This window comes from Phoxinus phoxinus, assembly GCF_949152265.1.
Source record: "Phoxinus phoxinus genome assembly, chromosome: 6".
Lineage (NCBI taxonomy): Eukaryota > Metazoa > Chordata > Actinopteri > Cypriniformes > Leuciscidae > Phoxinus > Phoxinus phoxinus.
Window position 1 is genome coordinate 12720906 of NC_136881.1, and position 17150 is coordinate 12738055.

At 38.2% G+C, this 17150-nt stretch overlaps 1 protein-coding gene across 2 annotated transcripts in view; it reads left to right on the plus strand.

Moving 5' to 3' along the window:
* fat1a (FAT atypical cadherin 1a) overlaps positions 1-17150 on the plus strand; it is an 83814-nt gene that overhangs the window by 26674 nt on the left and 39990 nt on the right. For both annotated transcript variants that reach the window (XM_079617379.1, XM_079617380.1), the window contains exon 4: positions 12199-12260. In XM_079617379.1, coding sequence (XP_079473505.1) covers positions 12199-12260 — 62 coding nt within the window. The remainder of the gene's footprint in view (positions 1-12198; positions 12261-17150) is intronic.

Sequence of the window (17150 nt, forward strand, 5' to 3'; positions counted from 1 at the left end):
ATTTTTGCTAGCATTGGCCAATGAGTTTTCAGACCAAATAAGGGTTTGTCCTCCAGCAGACGGTGTTCTCTCAGTAACTGTTCCACACTTGGATTCGCTCCAGGGAAAGAAAGAAAGGGAAGAGAGGAAAAAAGAGAGGCATTCTGATTTTTTTTTTTTGTCGAATATTAACCATTCCAGGAGCGGCAGATGTGTGGATTAGAAGTGCATTTTTGTGTGTGTTATAATAAGAAAGAGATAAGACTTCTATTTAGGAAATGTCTTTTTGCAACGCTTCTAGTTTCGTGTTATGAAGTCCTTCGTTCATAGTCATCAACAAAGATGGTCCAAAGAATTTCCTGAAATATTTTGTCATCAAGTGCATCAGATCTCTTGAGGCTCAGCAAAGCATAACTGATCTTGTACAACCATATCGGTATGTAATGTAGACGGTACATAGTTTGTTAAAAGCACAGGGTTCTTGTCACCCACCCAAACACTTGCAGACTCAGACATAATATAACATAACTGGGAGTATTAAGGGATGGGTCCGTCTCTTCCTAGATAACAAACAGCTGCACAGTATGTCTGTAAATGAATGAAGTTCAATGGAGGAAATCTGTGACACAGACTTGGTTACATCATATTTATCACACCTTAGTTATGTTCTATTTAAAAAGTGTTTCTAAAAAAAAAAGAAAAGAAAAAAGGTGGATGTTATTTTCTGTCAATGAATAAACTAAAATTCAGCCTTAAGGCAATGGTTAACTTCAACTAAAAATATATTTAAAAAAAATCATTAATTGTAATAAAGCTGAAATAAAATATGTAAATATTAGATGACAATTTAACTGAAAACTAAAACTGAAAAAAAAGGTACATGGGAATATTTAAAAAAGCTAATAGAAATGTAAAAAAACTAAAAAAACATGAAATGAAATGACTACAAATGAAACTAAAATGAATATATAAATAATACTGCCTCAAGGTTGATTGGTTTATCTGGTTGAATTTCCTTTAGCCCAGATTTACTTAATATGGGTGATGAATGAACAAGATAATGCTTTCCCTGCTTTAATAAGCATTTCACAATAACCAGGAGTATAAGCCATTTAATCATGATGACTTGCACTACTGTTTGAGTTTTGAGCTCAGAGGGAAAATGAAAGACTCCACTTACTAACACAGAATGAAAATGAAAGAAAAAAAAATCACTACCTCCTTACTCCTTAGAAAAAAAAATGAAAGGTTCCAGGCACTTTCAAAGTAAATGAAAAACTTCAGCCACTACCTCAAATAAATGAAAGATTTTGGTCAGATTTCAGAGACTTCTGCAAAAAGAAGGTGAGAGAAAAATCTCTAAGCGGCAGCCACATTACAACGGACACGATATGATGTCAGCTCTGTGGTTGCCTTTAATAAAAAACATCATTAAACAGCATTAAAGTTTGTTCTTTTAATTCATCTAAGACAGGGATGGGCAACTATGTTCCTTGAGATCCACTTTCCTGCAGAGTTTAGCTTCAGCCCTACTTAAACACAAATGAACAAGCTAATCAAGGCCTCCAGGATTACTAGAAAGCTACTGGCATGTGAGTTTCATCAGAGTTGGCGCTAAACTCTTCTTGAGGCCCAGAGTTGCCCAGGTCTAAGTTAAGAGGTCGCACTGTGAGGTTTCAGTGTTCTATTGGTCACACGTCTTCACGTGATGCAAATCACTGGTCAGAGTTCACCAAGCTTGAACTTTGGAATGTAGAGAACTTTGCACAAGCTTGTGTTTCCGATTTCCTGCATTTCTATGAATGGAAGTCAATAGAAAGAAAAGTGTAGTGTGACTAGGCAGGCAAGGCAGCAGACAAGCTTGGTGTGTGTTCCAGCATATCAAAACCTGTTAAACTTTTATCAGCTCCAAACTAAGAGATCCACACTAAATCTTTCTACACGAGTACCAGTGTGAGAAAGTGTACTTGTGTGAGTAAGAAAGAGTGTGCAGTGTCGTTGTCTACAATTTGTTAGTCATTAAAACAATTCATAACTTCCTTACAACACTTAAAAGCGCTTCATGCGATATGGCTCAAAGCAATCAAGCAATTAACTCGTAACCCTTATCATAGGCTGCATTAACACCATAGCTACCTGCGTTGTATTTATTTGAACAAGGTTTCCATGAACGCTTCATTGAGTATAGAGTTTAATTGTTATCACTGCTGACCTCTATTATTAGTATTTCATTTTTCTGCACAAAACGTCACGCCTGACGATAAAACAGTTAAATATACAGCAGGCCAAAAGCTCAGTAATTACATGCTCAGAAACAGCAGAGCCCTGCGCTGGCTCATCTACAAAGCTGCCCTGCAAAAAATAGGACCTGTGGGAAGAAACAGAATAAACATGTTTGTCGGTTTGCTGGTAGATCGGTGAAGAGCACATCTGCAGCCTTGGTGTTTGATTGTTTATTTCTCAGCTAATGCTGTTGTGGTGAAGGAATTTCCCTTGCTTTGATTTTCAGTGGCTCAATATCTCGATATGCTATATTATCGCCTTTTTGAAATGTTGTTATATATACAGTATAGGGCTATTGTATTAGTAGCATATGATATTTAGTTCTAGTCCTCGAATCTAACTGGACGAGAGGCTTTCTAAGACTGCTGATATTTCACCAGTACTATCAGCACTTCTCGTCTCTGCGTGTTCTGGACAGGCTTGTCAGTCAGTGTAAATTACATTATAACACCATTATTCAGTGTCGCTAATACACTGGTACACAGTCTTAATTTAGTAGAAAGGGGCCAGTTGGTGAAAAAATACTCTTGTTGTCATTATAAGCTTTTTTACACTTAATGCATGTGTATTGAATGTTAAATAAGAAGGGCATAGCCTTTTGGACAAAAAAACAACAACATTCCGTACGTTTGCAGCATTTGCTTGCGTTCCTCTGCGGATGGCTTGTCAGTATCCCAGTATTACAATATTGCGGTTATCGCTACAGCCCTATTCTCAGCTGGCATATTTGTCTTCATGGTCACAAAAGCACCTTGGACGATATTGACTGGTTGATTTAGTTTTGTGTGAGGTAACTAAGGGCTTGGATGAGTGATTTTTTTTTTTCTTCCTTTGGCAACAGTAAACAGGTCTTAGTGCTGCTTTTGTGTTTCATTGAAGGGAACATGTCATGGAAAACAGGATTTTCCTTGATCTTTTGTTTTCTTGAGTTTATTGTGCTATGTAGACATAATCGAATATGCACAACACAAAGCCCCTACACAGTCCATTTATAGAAAGCTGTAAAATGACTTGTTCAAAAACACACATCTATATGAGTACATTTCATCCATCCAAGATGGGTAAATAAAGAGGTAAATAAATAAATGAAATGGTGATAAATAAAAAGAGAGGTAAATAAATATAGATATTATATGTATTTATTTACCTCTATATTTACCCATCTACCTCTCTTTTTTAGTTATCTCTATTTATCTCCTTTATTTATTTATGTATTTATTTATTTATTTATATGTAGATAGATAAATATGGATATATAAACGCATAGAGAGAGAGATAATGTATTAAATATTTTTTTAAATAAGGTAAAAGACAGTCAGGCAATAAAGAAAATGCAAAATACAGCCGCCTTAAAATTCCAGCTCATAACATCTGAAGACTGTAATTTTCTCTGACACCTGTGCGCCACAGCCACACTCAACAAAAAGCACTAGAATTTTCCATGGAGATAGCTGGCAGAGAAACATGGATCCCTGTTGAATTTGTGTTTTGTCCTAGAGCTTCTTTCTCAGCCGCAGATTTGTTCAGCGAGTGTAGCTAAGGATAATGACATGCACTGCAGGTGAACAGATTGTTCCGGACTTTGAGTCAGGTCATGCAAAAGAACCCGAGTCTGGTTAACCTGCTCACACTGACCTCAATCCCTTCCTCACAGGACAGTTAAAGTGATAGAGTGAGTGTGTGGGTGTGTATAAATATGGTATAGATGTGCAGTGCACATGTACCAGCATAAGTGCTCATGCATTAGCTAACACACTCCCTTTGCCCCTTCATTCTATTCATGAAATTTCCTCACTTTCTCTGTTTCTTTAAGGTCTTTCCTAGAGGCCTTTGCTCTGTGTAAGGTGCGTGCGGCAGTTTGCTAGCATCTCCATCTTTTCCTTTGCCCTGTTGAAATGCTTTCTCTCAATGACTGCACTACACTTTTTTTTTTTTTGCTCGACTGTATGTGTAAGGTATCTTCTTTCTACGCTCTACCTGTCAGTGAAGAGAAATTAGCCTATCTGCTTGAAAGCTCCTTTCAGCCTGATTTTCGAATGCACCCCACTGAGTTGGACTTCGAACGATGTGATAAAAGAAAAGCCTTTATATGAGGGAGTGTATTTACACAAGTGAACGTAACTACTCATTTCTCAGAGTGGAAGCGCATGTGTAGAGAGAGAGAGAGAGAGGGAGGGAGGGAGGGAGGGAGGGAGAGAGGGAGAGAGAGAGAGAGGGAGGGGATCAAATATCAGTATACCGGTATCCTTCATGTCAAAAGCCTTTTCAGCTTAAAGGGATAGTTCAGCCAGAAAAGAAAATTGTCATAATTTACTCATCCTCACTCATGTCATTTCAAACCTATGACTTTCTTTATACTGTGAAACATAAAAAAATATATACAGTTTGAGGCTTGTTTATACTTTTCAATGGGCTCCAATATTGTTTGGTTCCCATTTTTCACAGACAGCAGTTAGTCATACAGGGGTGCGTTTCCCAAAAGCATCGTTAGCCAACTATGGTCGCAAGTTCCATTGAACTCTATTGGTAACGACAGAACTTGCGACCATAGTTGGCTAACGATGCTTTTGGGAAACGCGCCCCAGGTCTAGAACATGAGGGTGAGTAAATGTTCATACATGAGAGGCTTAAAGAGATAGTTCACCTAAAAAATCGATGAAGTTCTCAGAAGAACCTAATTATGACAAATAAAAAATACACACAGCATATTTTGACACTTGGGGTATCATACGCTGCACATTTGTCGAGTGATATTTATGGTAATTCATATTTATAGTTGTATATTATTGTATCATCACCAGATAAAATAAATTTCAATTAATATTTCATGTATTCAAATTATTACAAAAGACATTCAGACATTGTCTTGTGAAATTTTTGTCCTTTTAAATTCAATCATGTCATCTGTATTTATCGTTTTATTGTAAAATAGCATATAATTTAGCATAATAATTTTAGACAGCAAAAACATTTTATTCGACAAAAAAAATTTAGTCAACAAAATGACTTGCACAAATGTTTGTCGAACACCGATTATACTCAGTTTGACTTATTTGCCATAAACTATTTTCAGGTTTTTGGTAACTGAAATAAAATTAAATGTAAACATGGTATGTAAAAAAATGTAACAAATAAAATTTTGCCTTGGCAGCGAACTAAAATAAGTTTAAATAAGTTGAAGTATTAAAATCAATAAAACTAAAATAAAAAATAAAGCTATATAGAAAAAACAAATAAACCATAAAAACATTTAAAAAAATAAAAGCTAATTCAAAATATTATTACTATTTTACTATAATGGTATATAAATAATAAATATACAAATTTTACTGCACTTGTTGAGTGTTATTTTTGGACCTTGGGTGTGCAGATAGTGTGAGAATGGGAATAATTTCTCTAGCTGGCAGGCACAAGCAGAAATAATTGTGCGCAGTACAATGCTGACAGCTCTTGTTCTGGTGTACAATCCACACACACAGACACACACACATATTCCTGGAAATATCAGATCTCTGGTGTAATACCCGATATCTGCATTAACTCTCTATTTGTCCTCTTACCACAGTAGTTTTGCTCTCTGTACTGACTATATCAAGAGCACTGGCTGCTGGGCTAGAAATCGGCTCAGTAATTAGAAGTCTATGAGCCACCTCTGTGCCTCTGAGCGCTGCTCTGCTTGTTTAATAGGACTGAAAGGAGGATATAGCTGCAATGATTCACAAGGCCTGCTTTCCTCTCCTCTTTTCTCCTTTCCACCTTCCTATTAACTTTTAGTAAGGGCCTGCTTTTTTTTTAAATGAGAAAAAAGGGAAAAAAATGTGGGTTGTTATACAACAATGCCATGTGCTCTTTTCAAAGGGTTCAACCCAAAGCAGGGGAAGCTTGAAAAGAAATGGATACTATGTCCAACGACTTCCTGTTGTTTCCTGCCTTTTAGGCTCCCACAGTTGGCACGAGGCACAAAAGGTTATTAAGAATGCAAAACTAAAGAGAGGTGCAGAGGGGGAAAAACACACAAATCACTCCCCCTCCCTCACACTCATTCCTGTGGATAAAGTTGCAGGGTTTTAGAGGCTTGTGAACATATCCACCGGCACACCTGTCCTGTTTGTTTACTGCTAACCTACGGTTTTCACACACCAGATATGTCTCTGATATTCAACCCAGCCGAGTGAGCGAAAGCGACCTCTGACAGAATCTTTGCATATGTTACACAGACAATTAACAAACTGATTTGCCATTGTTAAAGAAGCTTGTGATTATTAGTATCCCCTCAATGCTAAAATAATTTATCCTTTTCCAATTTAATATTCAGAGACCAATGTAAGGCCCTGTTTAGAACGCTTGCGGGTGAAAACGTAAAAATATTTTATCGGATGTGCCTTTCGTTTACACGGCGACGGTGTTTTGGGGCTTAAAAACGCAAAAAAGTGAAACCACCCTCCAAAGTGGAAATCTTAAAAATGCTCCACCATCGCGTTCCCGTCTAAAGGGTAAAAACGCAAAAGTCTGCTAGACAGTGAAGGTGTTGCGTATGCGTTTACGTTACAGGCATGCGCCAGTACAGGAAAATAACAAAACATTTTCAAACTAAAATATAGCATTAATTTCATTGACACATTTAAAAAAAAAAATCTGTCATTTTTCAGCGACACGTGAAGAGCACCGAGGGTTAAAGCAGCAGCTTTACCGTATTAAACATGAAAAACTGTGTCAGCGTCTCTTTCACTTTCAGTGCTTCATACTACATCGAATTTCACACACTTTTGCGTCACCCAATGCACGCAGATTTCCCCCCCATAACGCTCGTCTAAACGCAGAATAAAAAGTGATAACGCAACGCCACTTTTGTGTTTTCTCTTCAGATCGTTTCCGTGTAAACCTAGCCTAAGAAAGCCATTTATTGGCTGACTTCCACTATGGCGCTTGAGTGACCTGACATGTCAACTTCTGAATCAACCAATGATGTGTTTGGGGCGGGACTAACTGCATGAACACTAGAGTGCTGCATATTTTTGGTGGCCAACTTAGCACCCCCTGTGCAGAAAATAAGCTTTGTGATCAACAAAATTGTATGATTCTTACACATTCTTACATTCTTACACTTTCGTTCATCAGGATAATCTTCACAAATTAACCTAACTTCTAGGAATTTTGAAGCCTAAATCTAATCAGCAGAAGTATAAAGCTACATTTAGGCTATAAACAAAGAACATCGTATGGTATTGAAACAGATGTTTAATTAGCGCTTCTCCAATGGCACATTTTGACTGTTCAGCATCTATTTTGTGCACACAACGTGGATAAGCTACAACAGTTAAACATGTCAGTTCTGTGGACTCTATAGCTCTGGATTGACAATATTCATTTTTTTTTTTTTTTATAGGCAATTATATGATTTCTCTCAAAAATATTTGTCTATGCTTTTTTCTGTTGATGCTTGAACAAAGCTTCACCAAATATTTGTAGCACGCCTGCCATCCAATAATCTCAAAAATCTTTGTTACTTTTAATATGAAGCAAAGTCTCAACTTTATAATTGTCAATTGTATTACAAAATTAAAACAAAAAATTACATTTTGGCGCTCTTTAATACGGCATTACCGATCATTACCGGCAGCACGCATGAAGCGAATGATCGTCTCATCTCATCTTTACTAGTTACAGCACAAAATAAACATGGGGGAACACCAGAAGCTATGTTGAATGATACAGTACATTACAACTTTCTGAAATAAATCTTGTCTATTATAATCGCTATGTCAGTTTTTCAACCGGGGAAAGACATAAAAAAAAACTACACTTAACGTTAAATTTACCTCAAGAAAGCTATTAAATTTCTAAAAACTCATCAAAAGCATTTTGCTAAAATATATGTCCTGTATTACATATTATATTTTTACTTTAACTTGTTAGTGATGTCTTCATTATTTAACTTAACTTGTTAGTGATGTCTTCATTATTTAATGTAGGCTATGTTTGAATTAATCTGTCTTTAAAACACGTTATTACAGTTTATTGTCATTTAAATGCTCACCAACATTCTGGAGTAGAAACAATTATGTTATTAAAAAGTAATGTACAATGTTTTTCCAACTCAGTTTTAGCAATTTTATTATTAAATAAGTTTTTTTTTTTGTTTTTTTTTTGGTTTTCGGCCAAGTGAATTCTGAATTTTTGGTTTCTGCCCAGAATTTATTTAGGTGGATCCCTATTATTGATGTATTTTATGTTGTAGAATAAATTGTGTTAACCATAGACCTTAATTCAGGTATTTAACCAAAAACCCAATAAAAAAAAACGTATTAACTTTGACACAATGGAACCGGAAATTCAAAAATGACGACTCATTTCCGGGTTTTAGGACTTATTTTAGCGATTTCCTTTTTGGTGCCACTAGTGGTGCAGAAGCACCTTATCCTTAAAGGACGGGGCAGATACTTTATGTGGTAGTGTGCCATACCTTGTGATGTAGAAAAAAATCAATGCAGCAGTCTTGATGCGAACATGACCTTGCGCACACATGCTTGTACAGAGGCAGGAATGCAGTGATTTAGTGTAGTAAATCCAGGTCGTCCCCATGCATGAGTGAGCCATGAACTCTGGAATACTCAAATCAGAAAGAATGTTTTGAAAGAGAAAATATCTGCCAGGGATTTGTCTCTTTATTCTTGTTCATTCTCTCTCTCTTCCTGACCCACACTCTAAATGGAGTTAGTACACCGAATAGAGCGGAGGTCTGAAAGCTCAGTGTTGTTAATCTCAGTCACTCTCAGATAGGAATTTCCTACCATCAGCTGCCCCATTTCCAGGGGCCTTTGGTTGCTAAATGCGGAGACTGAGCTGAAGCCACCGGACGAGACTGATGGGATTTATTCTGATCATGTCTGATTTATCCACCAATGATTTTGAAAGGACTTATTTTGTCTATATATACACGTGTGTGTGTGTGTGTATATATATATATATATATATATATATATATATATATAGTTGATATTTTTACCATTTATTTGAGATTTTACATTTACTTATGTTTCATGCCAACTTTAATGGTGGTGTATCCCTAATAGTTCCCTCTGTTGCTTATGTCATCTTTAATTGCAAACTCTGATTGAAAATGAATTACTACTTACTAGGTTACTTTGCCACTACAAATCACTGTTACTGTAAATGCCTTTAAAAGTTAATTTATATGCTATTTAATATAAACATATAGTTCCTTTATACGCTATTTAATGAAAACATATACTTTAGTTGCGGGAAACAAATTTTTTAGTATAATAATGTAAAAAAATTCAGCATTTGCATTTTTATGACTTGTCTGACCACATATTTGTGTGTAGTGTGTTTTTGATAGGCTCTATTGAGTGTTCTGAGGTTAATGGCGTAAGGCTAATGTGGGGCTTTTTCTGAGAGACACAAACCCAGCAAAGACTCCTTTCTCAACTTCAAGTGTTGCCCTTCTGTCTCTCCCTCTCAGCTCTGAAATGGCTGCCATTCACACACACACAGTATGTGTTAGAATGGGGAGGAGGGTTAGGGTCCATTTGGGAACGTTGCCCGGGTCTACCCACTGTAGAGCACATCTTTGTGTGTGTGCTCATTTATCTATGTAGCTGTGGCATGGACGGTTTTGTGCTTGTTAGTAGGCCTTGAGAGCGTTTTGTATGTACATTCATCTGTGTTTAAGCTCTGCATGTGCGCTTCTTTAAGTGTGTGTGCTTTAACATGTGTTTGAGACCCTTAATGAGGAATGTGGCACCTCAGTCTCAGATACGGAGTGTTGCATTCCTGCCTGCTAAATGATACCTCTTCTAAAGTCCATCAATGGCCTACCGTCTGAGTGAGGGAGAGTTCAAGTGAGCCAGAAAGAAAAAAAAACAAGCAAGAGGAAAGAGTGTCATTTACTGAGGCACCTCGATGCTCTTTTTTGCTGTTTTCCTTCTGATTTGATCTTTTTTTTTTGTCCTGGGGCAGTGTGGCGGCACTATCATTATATGTGAGATTTCTCTATGGGTTTATTGTAGGAGTACAGTGGTTAGCAGAGAAGATTTTAGGCGAGGGTCACGCGCTTGCGCTCAGCGAGACAAGCACTAACTGTAAGTACCTCAGACTATGCAGACAGAACAAATAATGAAATATTTGGGCAAAATTTATTTGCTTTCTCAGGGGTAAAATTAGGGCTAATGAAATGAGGTGCCTACAGAGGACGATTCACCCCAGTTTGCTGGTGTCCCCAACAGGCTTAACTAGCCAGAGTTCATTGGTCAACCAAACTAGCATTAACATCACAAACCAGTTCTTTCTTTTTCTTTCTTTCTTTCTTTCTTTCTTTCTTTCTTTCTTTCTTTCTTTCTTTCTTTCTTTCTTTCTTTCTTTCTTTCTTTCTTTCTTTCTTTCTTTCTTTCTTTCTTTTTTTTTCCTTTTCTTCCTTCCATTTTCTCCTGCATCTCCCAGCTTCATTCTTGTTTTTCTTTTCCAAAAATGGCTGAACTGTAATTTTCTTTGGCTAGCTTAGCCCGCGACCGTTTTTTTGGCCCGGGAAGAAATGGATTGTGGGTACGAACATGGGCGTCTGTTTAGCAGCATGTTCTTACGGTCCATCCAGCAGACGTACACCTCAGCAGTACACGCACACGCTCACGTGGAACGATATCTAGGGGAAGGAGATTTGTTTTAGCTTAATATGCATATGCAATATATATTCATGTTAACTCATGAAATAGTATTTAATAGTGGAAAAGAGTCATCTGCATATTCTGAACACCAAACTCCTGGGAGACATGTAAAAGCGAATTTACTCAGAATATCAGCCACATATTGTTACTTTACAAATCCTAATAGGGAAACATAAAATATTGCTTGTAAATTCTTATAAAACTTTGTTAAATGTGCCTATTTAATGTCCTTTTCCATTCTGGTTAAGTTCTTGGTCTATAAACGTAGCATTGCCTTTAATATAACGTTTTAAAGTGTAGAGATTTTGATGACTGCCCACATTCAGAGTTTATTTTCATTCCCATGTATGACTGCGAGAGCAAAGGAGAGAGAGATGGTTAGCAGCCTAACACAGTTTTGACCAGGAGCAAGAGGCGTGTTGTGGCCAGGCTATTTCTGCTGCCTGCATGTGCGCCATTGATGGCTTCTGGTTTCGGAAATCCTTTTTCTGCACTAATCAGACGTGGTGCGGTCGGCAGGCGTCTCTCGTGTGGCCGGGGCTGGCAACGTCAGCCGCGTGCTCTGCCCCATCTAATGTACAATTATACTGACGGAGAAACACAAGTCTGCTTATTATCTGCAATCGAGACGCTCTTTACAGAAATGTGTGCTCATTTGCATTGTTGTTCGATCTGCCTGTCTGCCTGTTTATAAACTCTTCTCCAGGTTCGGCACTTGATTTCACTTCCAGTTGAATTTCCTTTTAGCTCTGATTCTATTTTGCTGTATTATAAAGCAAAGCTCTTGAGAGAAATCTTCAAAAACCCACCACAAACACACACCTACTAACAGGTTCACACACGGAGTAAACGCAGTGACACATTGACATTTCACTCATCTTTGCAGCGTTTGAAGCTCTTTATAATGAGTGTTGTGTGTTTGGTTGAAGGTAGTGTGTGAGGTTTGTGTTGGCAGTGTGAGTGTGTGTTTAAAGCATGGCTATTTGTTCAGCTTTAAAACAGTCCTGACACAGGCACAATGCCATTTTCTGCAGTTCTGTGCAGCTGAATTTAACGTGTGTGTGTGGGGGGTGGGGGACTCACTTTGAGAATGTCTAGGTACATCCTCAAAGATGAAATTGTATTATTACACTAAAAAAAAAATTGTAAAAAAAACTTCCATATCTAAATGTTGCACTAACTGAACTTGTTTTTATTTGTATCAAGTTATGATGAGTTTTAATGGGATTATTAAATTGTGCTCATGTGCTTGCAGGTCTAGTTGCCACCACATCTCGAAAGCTGGACAGAGAACAGCAGGATGAACATATTCTGGAGGTAAAAACAACTATAAATACATCCACTGATCACACTGAACACTCTTCCTTAGAGCATACAATCACAATCCTAGAAACGCATATTTAGAGAGGTCCTAAAAGGCTTATTTTTTCCCTCTGGAATGTTCTGGGTTAAAGTTAAGCTATATGAACATCATCTGTGCTATGCTGTTGATTACCATAAGAAACAATTTCTTTAAAACAACATGTACAGAAATGCTCTTGCAATTGAAGTCTAAGGGGCATCCATTGTACATTTCACAAGATGTTGTACATTTGTTACCATTCAAATACCATTCTTTTTTTTTATCAACAAGGCTGCATTTATTTTATAAAAAATACTGTAAAACAGTAATATTATGAACTATTAGAATTTAAAATGCCTCTTTTATGTTTAAATATATTTTTACAAAGCATTTTATTCCTGTGATGGCAAAGCTGAATTTTCAGCATAATTACATTAGTATTCATTGTGACATGATCCGGAGCAGCTGCTGCAGCAGAGGAGGAAGACCTGCTTTGGCGGTCAGGAGAAAGAGCCCGGGCAGACTAAAGCTGGGGCGGACTAACTCGTCACAGAGACTCATGATAAAACGGCGTCTTTTCAGTTTCGAGTCAACTGGTAGCCTATTTGTATCAATTTTTCCGATACTGCCCTCTGTAACCGGTAGGCGTGGCTTGGGAGTGGCCTCGTAGGGCAGCGAAGCAAGTGCATTCTGGGAGTTGTTGTCTCACATCCACTTGAGCCAAAAATACAGTATCTGGCTTTTCTCAGTCTAGAAGGCACCAACTAATTTCACATTTCTACTACATAAATGACCCAATTTAAATACACATTCATCCTTCCAGCGGTGAAGTATCCCTTTAACCTAGAATATTATTTTAAAGGGAACTCCTTGGGAGCAAAGGAAACATCCTAATACAGGGGAAATGAGTAAAAAACTTCAGCATCAAAAAACTTCAAGGCTCAAGCCTCCAAACTAAACTGTGCACGTGAGTGGATTGCATTTCCCCCCTCCATTCCTTCCAACGTGCTTCTGTGGGGATTTATATATCCGGTGTGTGTGTAGGGTAGGTGTGTGTGTGTGTGTATATGCATGTGGGGGTTTGCCTTTGTTCTATCTCAGTGTACCGTCTCGGGATTAGGCAGGCCAGAACAGGAAGCGTCACCCTGCCCAGCCAAAGTTTATACTTGTGGATTTTAATTGAGCTGCAAGCTTCTCTCACTCTCTCTCTCTCCCTCTTTTTCTCAATAACTCTTTACCACCCTCTCACTTCCTTCCACAAAAACCAACCACAGTTTGCTGATACTTCAAGTCGTGCACAGAAGACTTCAGAGATTGATGCTCCTTCAATTATCGTTATAGATTGTGCAATTCAAGGCCTGTGGCATTTCATTTAATTTGGCAAATTTGCACCATCCCTTCCCAGTTCTTTCAGGCCCATTTCTGCAACTCTAATTGTTTTGTAAATGGCAGGAGGGTTGCGGACAGGAAATAAAACCAGGGAGGATGGTACACCCTGCAGCATACGCTCATCCAGTGTCTGTCCTCCCTTCTTCTCTCCATGCCTCAGTGATGTGAAGAGTTCCTCTTGACTTCAAAGCAAAGCCTGCTGACCGATAGACAGTAGGCTTGTAATTAGCTAATGCCAACTATTCAGCTAAATATTAGTAGTGCCAAGATCCCCTCAAGGTTAAATCTGTTTCACTGGTTTTTAATTAACTTAGCCTTTTTTTTTAACTGTCGAGATTGGAGTTTGGTGGTGCGTGTAGTTTTATTCGATTTGTTTGCTGTATATCAGCTGTCTTAACCTTAAGGAGCTGTATAGAATGCTTTTCACCTAACATTGTCTTTTACCCTTTTAATTGCACTTTTAAATAGAAAAGAAAGGATGCATAAATTGGTGGCCAGCCCGATCACATTTAAAATATCTGGGTTTATCGAGTAGATACAAACACATATATCCACATTAAAAGAAATTGGAGCTATCCGCTTTTTGTAGCATCAAAAATATAACTGAAGCATACTTTCAGCTTTAGTATGAACCATCTTCCATGAATTTGTGGTGTAATGGACAATTTAGTCCACTAGTCCATTCAGTCTCCTAGCTTGTTTATAATGCCTGATCAAACAAAAACATATAATAAAGCTATTTATTGTTAATGTGCAAGACTTCTGACATGTATTAGCCGCTATAGATAACTAAAAGAATAACGAATTCCGTAAATGGTAAAACTATAGGATTGCCCATTCAAATTTATTTCAGCCAAAATAATTACTTTGAGGTCCTATGTGAGCTCAACAGGCAGACTGAATTGGTCCCCCGGTTTCACAAACAAGCTTTTAACCTAGTCCCAGACTAAAATGCATGTTTGAGCTGTTTTAACTGAAAGCAGCTTGCACTGACATATCTTAAAATATGTTCTTGTTTTGTCTCAAGATGCACACCAGTAATGTTTTTTCTAAGGCATGTTTATAAATGCCATTTAAATGTCCTAATTAAAGTTAGGCCTAATCCTGGCTTATTCTTAGCCCTGTCTGTGAAACCAGGCCTATATTTATCCTCTCTACAACACTGCTGCTAAAAGAATATTAAAATGAAATAAAACTAGACAGACTGACTAGTCAGTTGGATCAAAATGTGATTTTTGGAGACATTTATCTTGTCCAGAGCAACGGTCTTCTTTGTTCAGACACCTTCTTGGACTGTTATGATCTCATGTTTAATTTGATTACCACGCTGCTTTAGACCGGCTGAGGGAACGGCTAATAAACAAATGACCGTCGGTCCAGTCACTGTTCACACGCATTCTTCTGGATCATGTTTCTCCTTTTTTTCTCGCACTGCTCCGGTGGCCCACTCCAGTAGTCATGACAACCATGGCAATTTGGTTTTTTGGCCGGTGTTTAGTCAGGGATCCAGCAACAGGAAGTTGTTTATTGACATCTTCCCTCCAGGGGTCTTGTCTCACCCAGCCTCTCGCCCAGGATTCTGGCTGTCTCTCTCCCAGGGGCAGTGCAATCCTGCTGGGCAATGCACTGCAGGGGACTGGGGAATGAGCTGGTGCTCAGGGGTTCGCTAAGGTTAGTTGGAGGCAGAAGAGGCCTGTGGGGGAGGGAGGGGCAGTTATACGAGGCCAGGGTGAGGGCAGTTGAGTGTGTGTGAGAGATAAATTGGAGAGAGCCCTGAAAACTTTCACACACACTTAAGAGCTGGGAAGGAAGGTGTAAGGTGAAAATGCTTCTAGAGGGGGAAGGGAATGAAATTTGAGAAAATAAAGAACAGAGAGAGAGCTACTCTGGAACATGTTGAGGCATGCACAGCACGCCGGAGAGCCTGGCCTGTTGCTCTTTGAACTTCTAAAACCAAACAGGAAAATATGCCCACGATACACTTAAGTTGATTTGCAAAGAAATGTAATTTATTTCTGGGAATACACCCTGAGTGACTGAAGATGTAGGGCGTTTGCCTGTTTTCCAGGCATGTGAAATGTGTTACTGCCTTGCCTGCTCTGGAAGCTCTGAACAAATTTGTATTGTTCAAGATGCTTGCACCTATTAGTGGTCATTCATTTCAATGGCTTCTGAATCTGTTCACCTAAAAAAAAAATCTATTCAGATTTGTTCACTGATTCATCCACAGTCTCTTTTTGCATGTTACGTCATTACATAAGTATGTGGAGACAATGCTTTTGTGTGTTATGAGTGAGTCATTGAATCATTCAATCAACAGATTCACCTTTTATAGCTCTTAACAGCAAACAACATGCACCGTTTTGTTCATTTGTTGAGTCAGTTAGTAGAATATCTTTCACAAAAAAAGATGCCTGATTAATCTTGTTTCTTTTTAATGAACAACTTGGCCCATTTAGCTATGCTCAGAGTCTCAATGCATGGAACTGAAAGAGAATAATTCACCTAAAAGATTAGTTCAAAAGCACAAATTTGTCCATGAATGAAACACCACTATTGCTCGTAATTATGGGAATGCATTCCGGAATGAACGTGATTGATAGCATGATGGTAGCTCAAACAGTGCATGGCGCTAGCAACACCAAGGTCATGGGTTCGATTCCCAGGCAATGCATGAACTGATTCAAATGTAAACCTTTAGTGAAATGTTAGTCACTTTGGATAAATGCGTCTGCAAAATGCATAATGTAATGTAAATGTCATGTAAGACTGTAAATCTTACCTCTTGTGGAGAGGTGTCTAACGCCTAAGTGATCATTTTCACACTCTCTATGATTTTACTCAGGCAAGCGCCACAGAAAATGTAAAAATCTAGTTATATAATTGATGTTCAAAGCAGACATGGGAGATTTATTCATTATTGAACTGGAAATTTAATTTCAGCTGTTTGAATTCTCTCCAGTTGCTGGAAAAGGTTTTTAAAAAGCAGTGCATTGCAGGCATAAAAACACGCTCAGCTCGGGAGAGAGGAATGCTGGAGCTGACCGAGTCCCTTGTCTTCCTATTTAATTAAATTTGTTTGGCCAAAACACTTGGACAGCACTGGACAGCTTTGAAAACAAATGTACATTATAGGTCTACTCGTTGTTCACACCAAAAGCTGGACCAGTATTGAACAGATGCTTTAAATGTCTGTGCTGGCCTGTTATCTGCTTCAGCCTTAGAAAGCAAGTCAGCTGAGTTCATTAGCAGGAAATAGTGTGTATGTCTGCATCTGTGTGTGTGTTTGCATTCATCAGCTTATGCACCAGCGTGCCATTAAGCCGCCTCAAATGGGCATTTTCCGAGATTAACTGAAGATATCCAGAGGAAATTAATGAGCTGGTTAACGGATACCAGCTGAGATTGGACACGGCTTTCTGAGCATGAGTATATGCTCAACAAACCAGCGTCTGCTTAATGCCACTGTCTCTGCT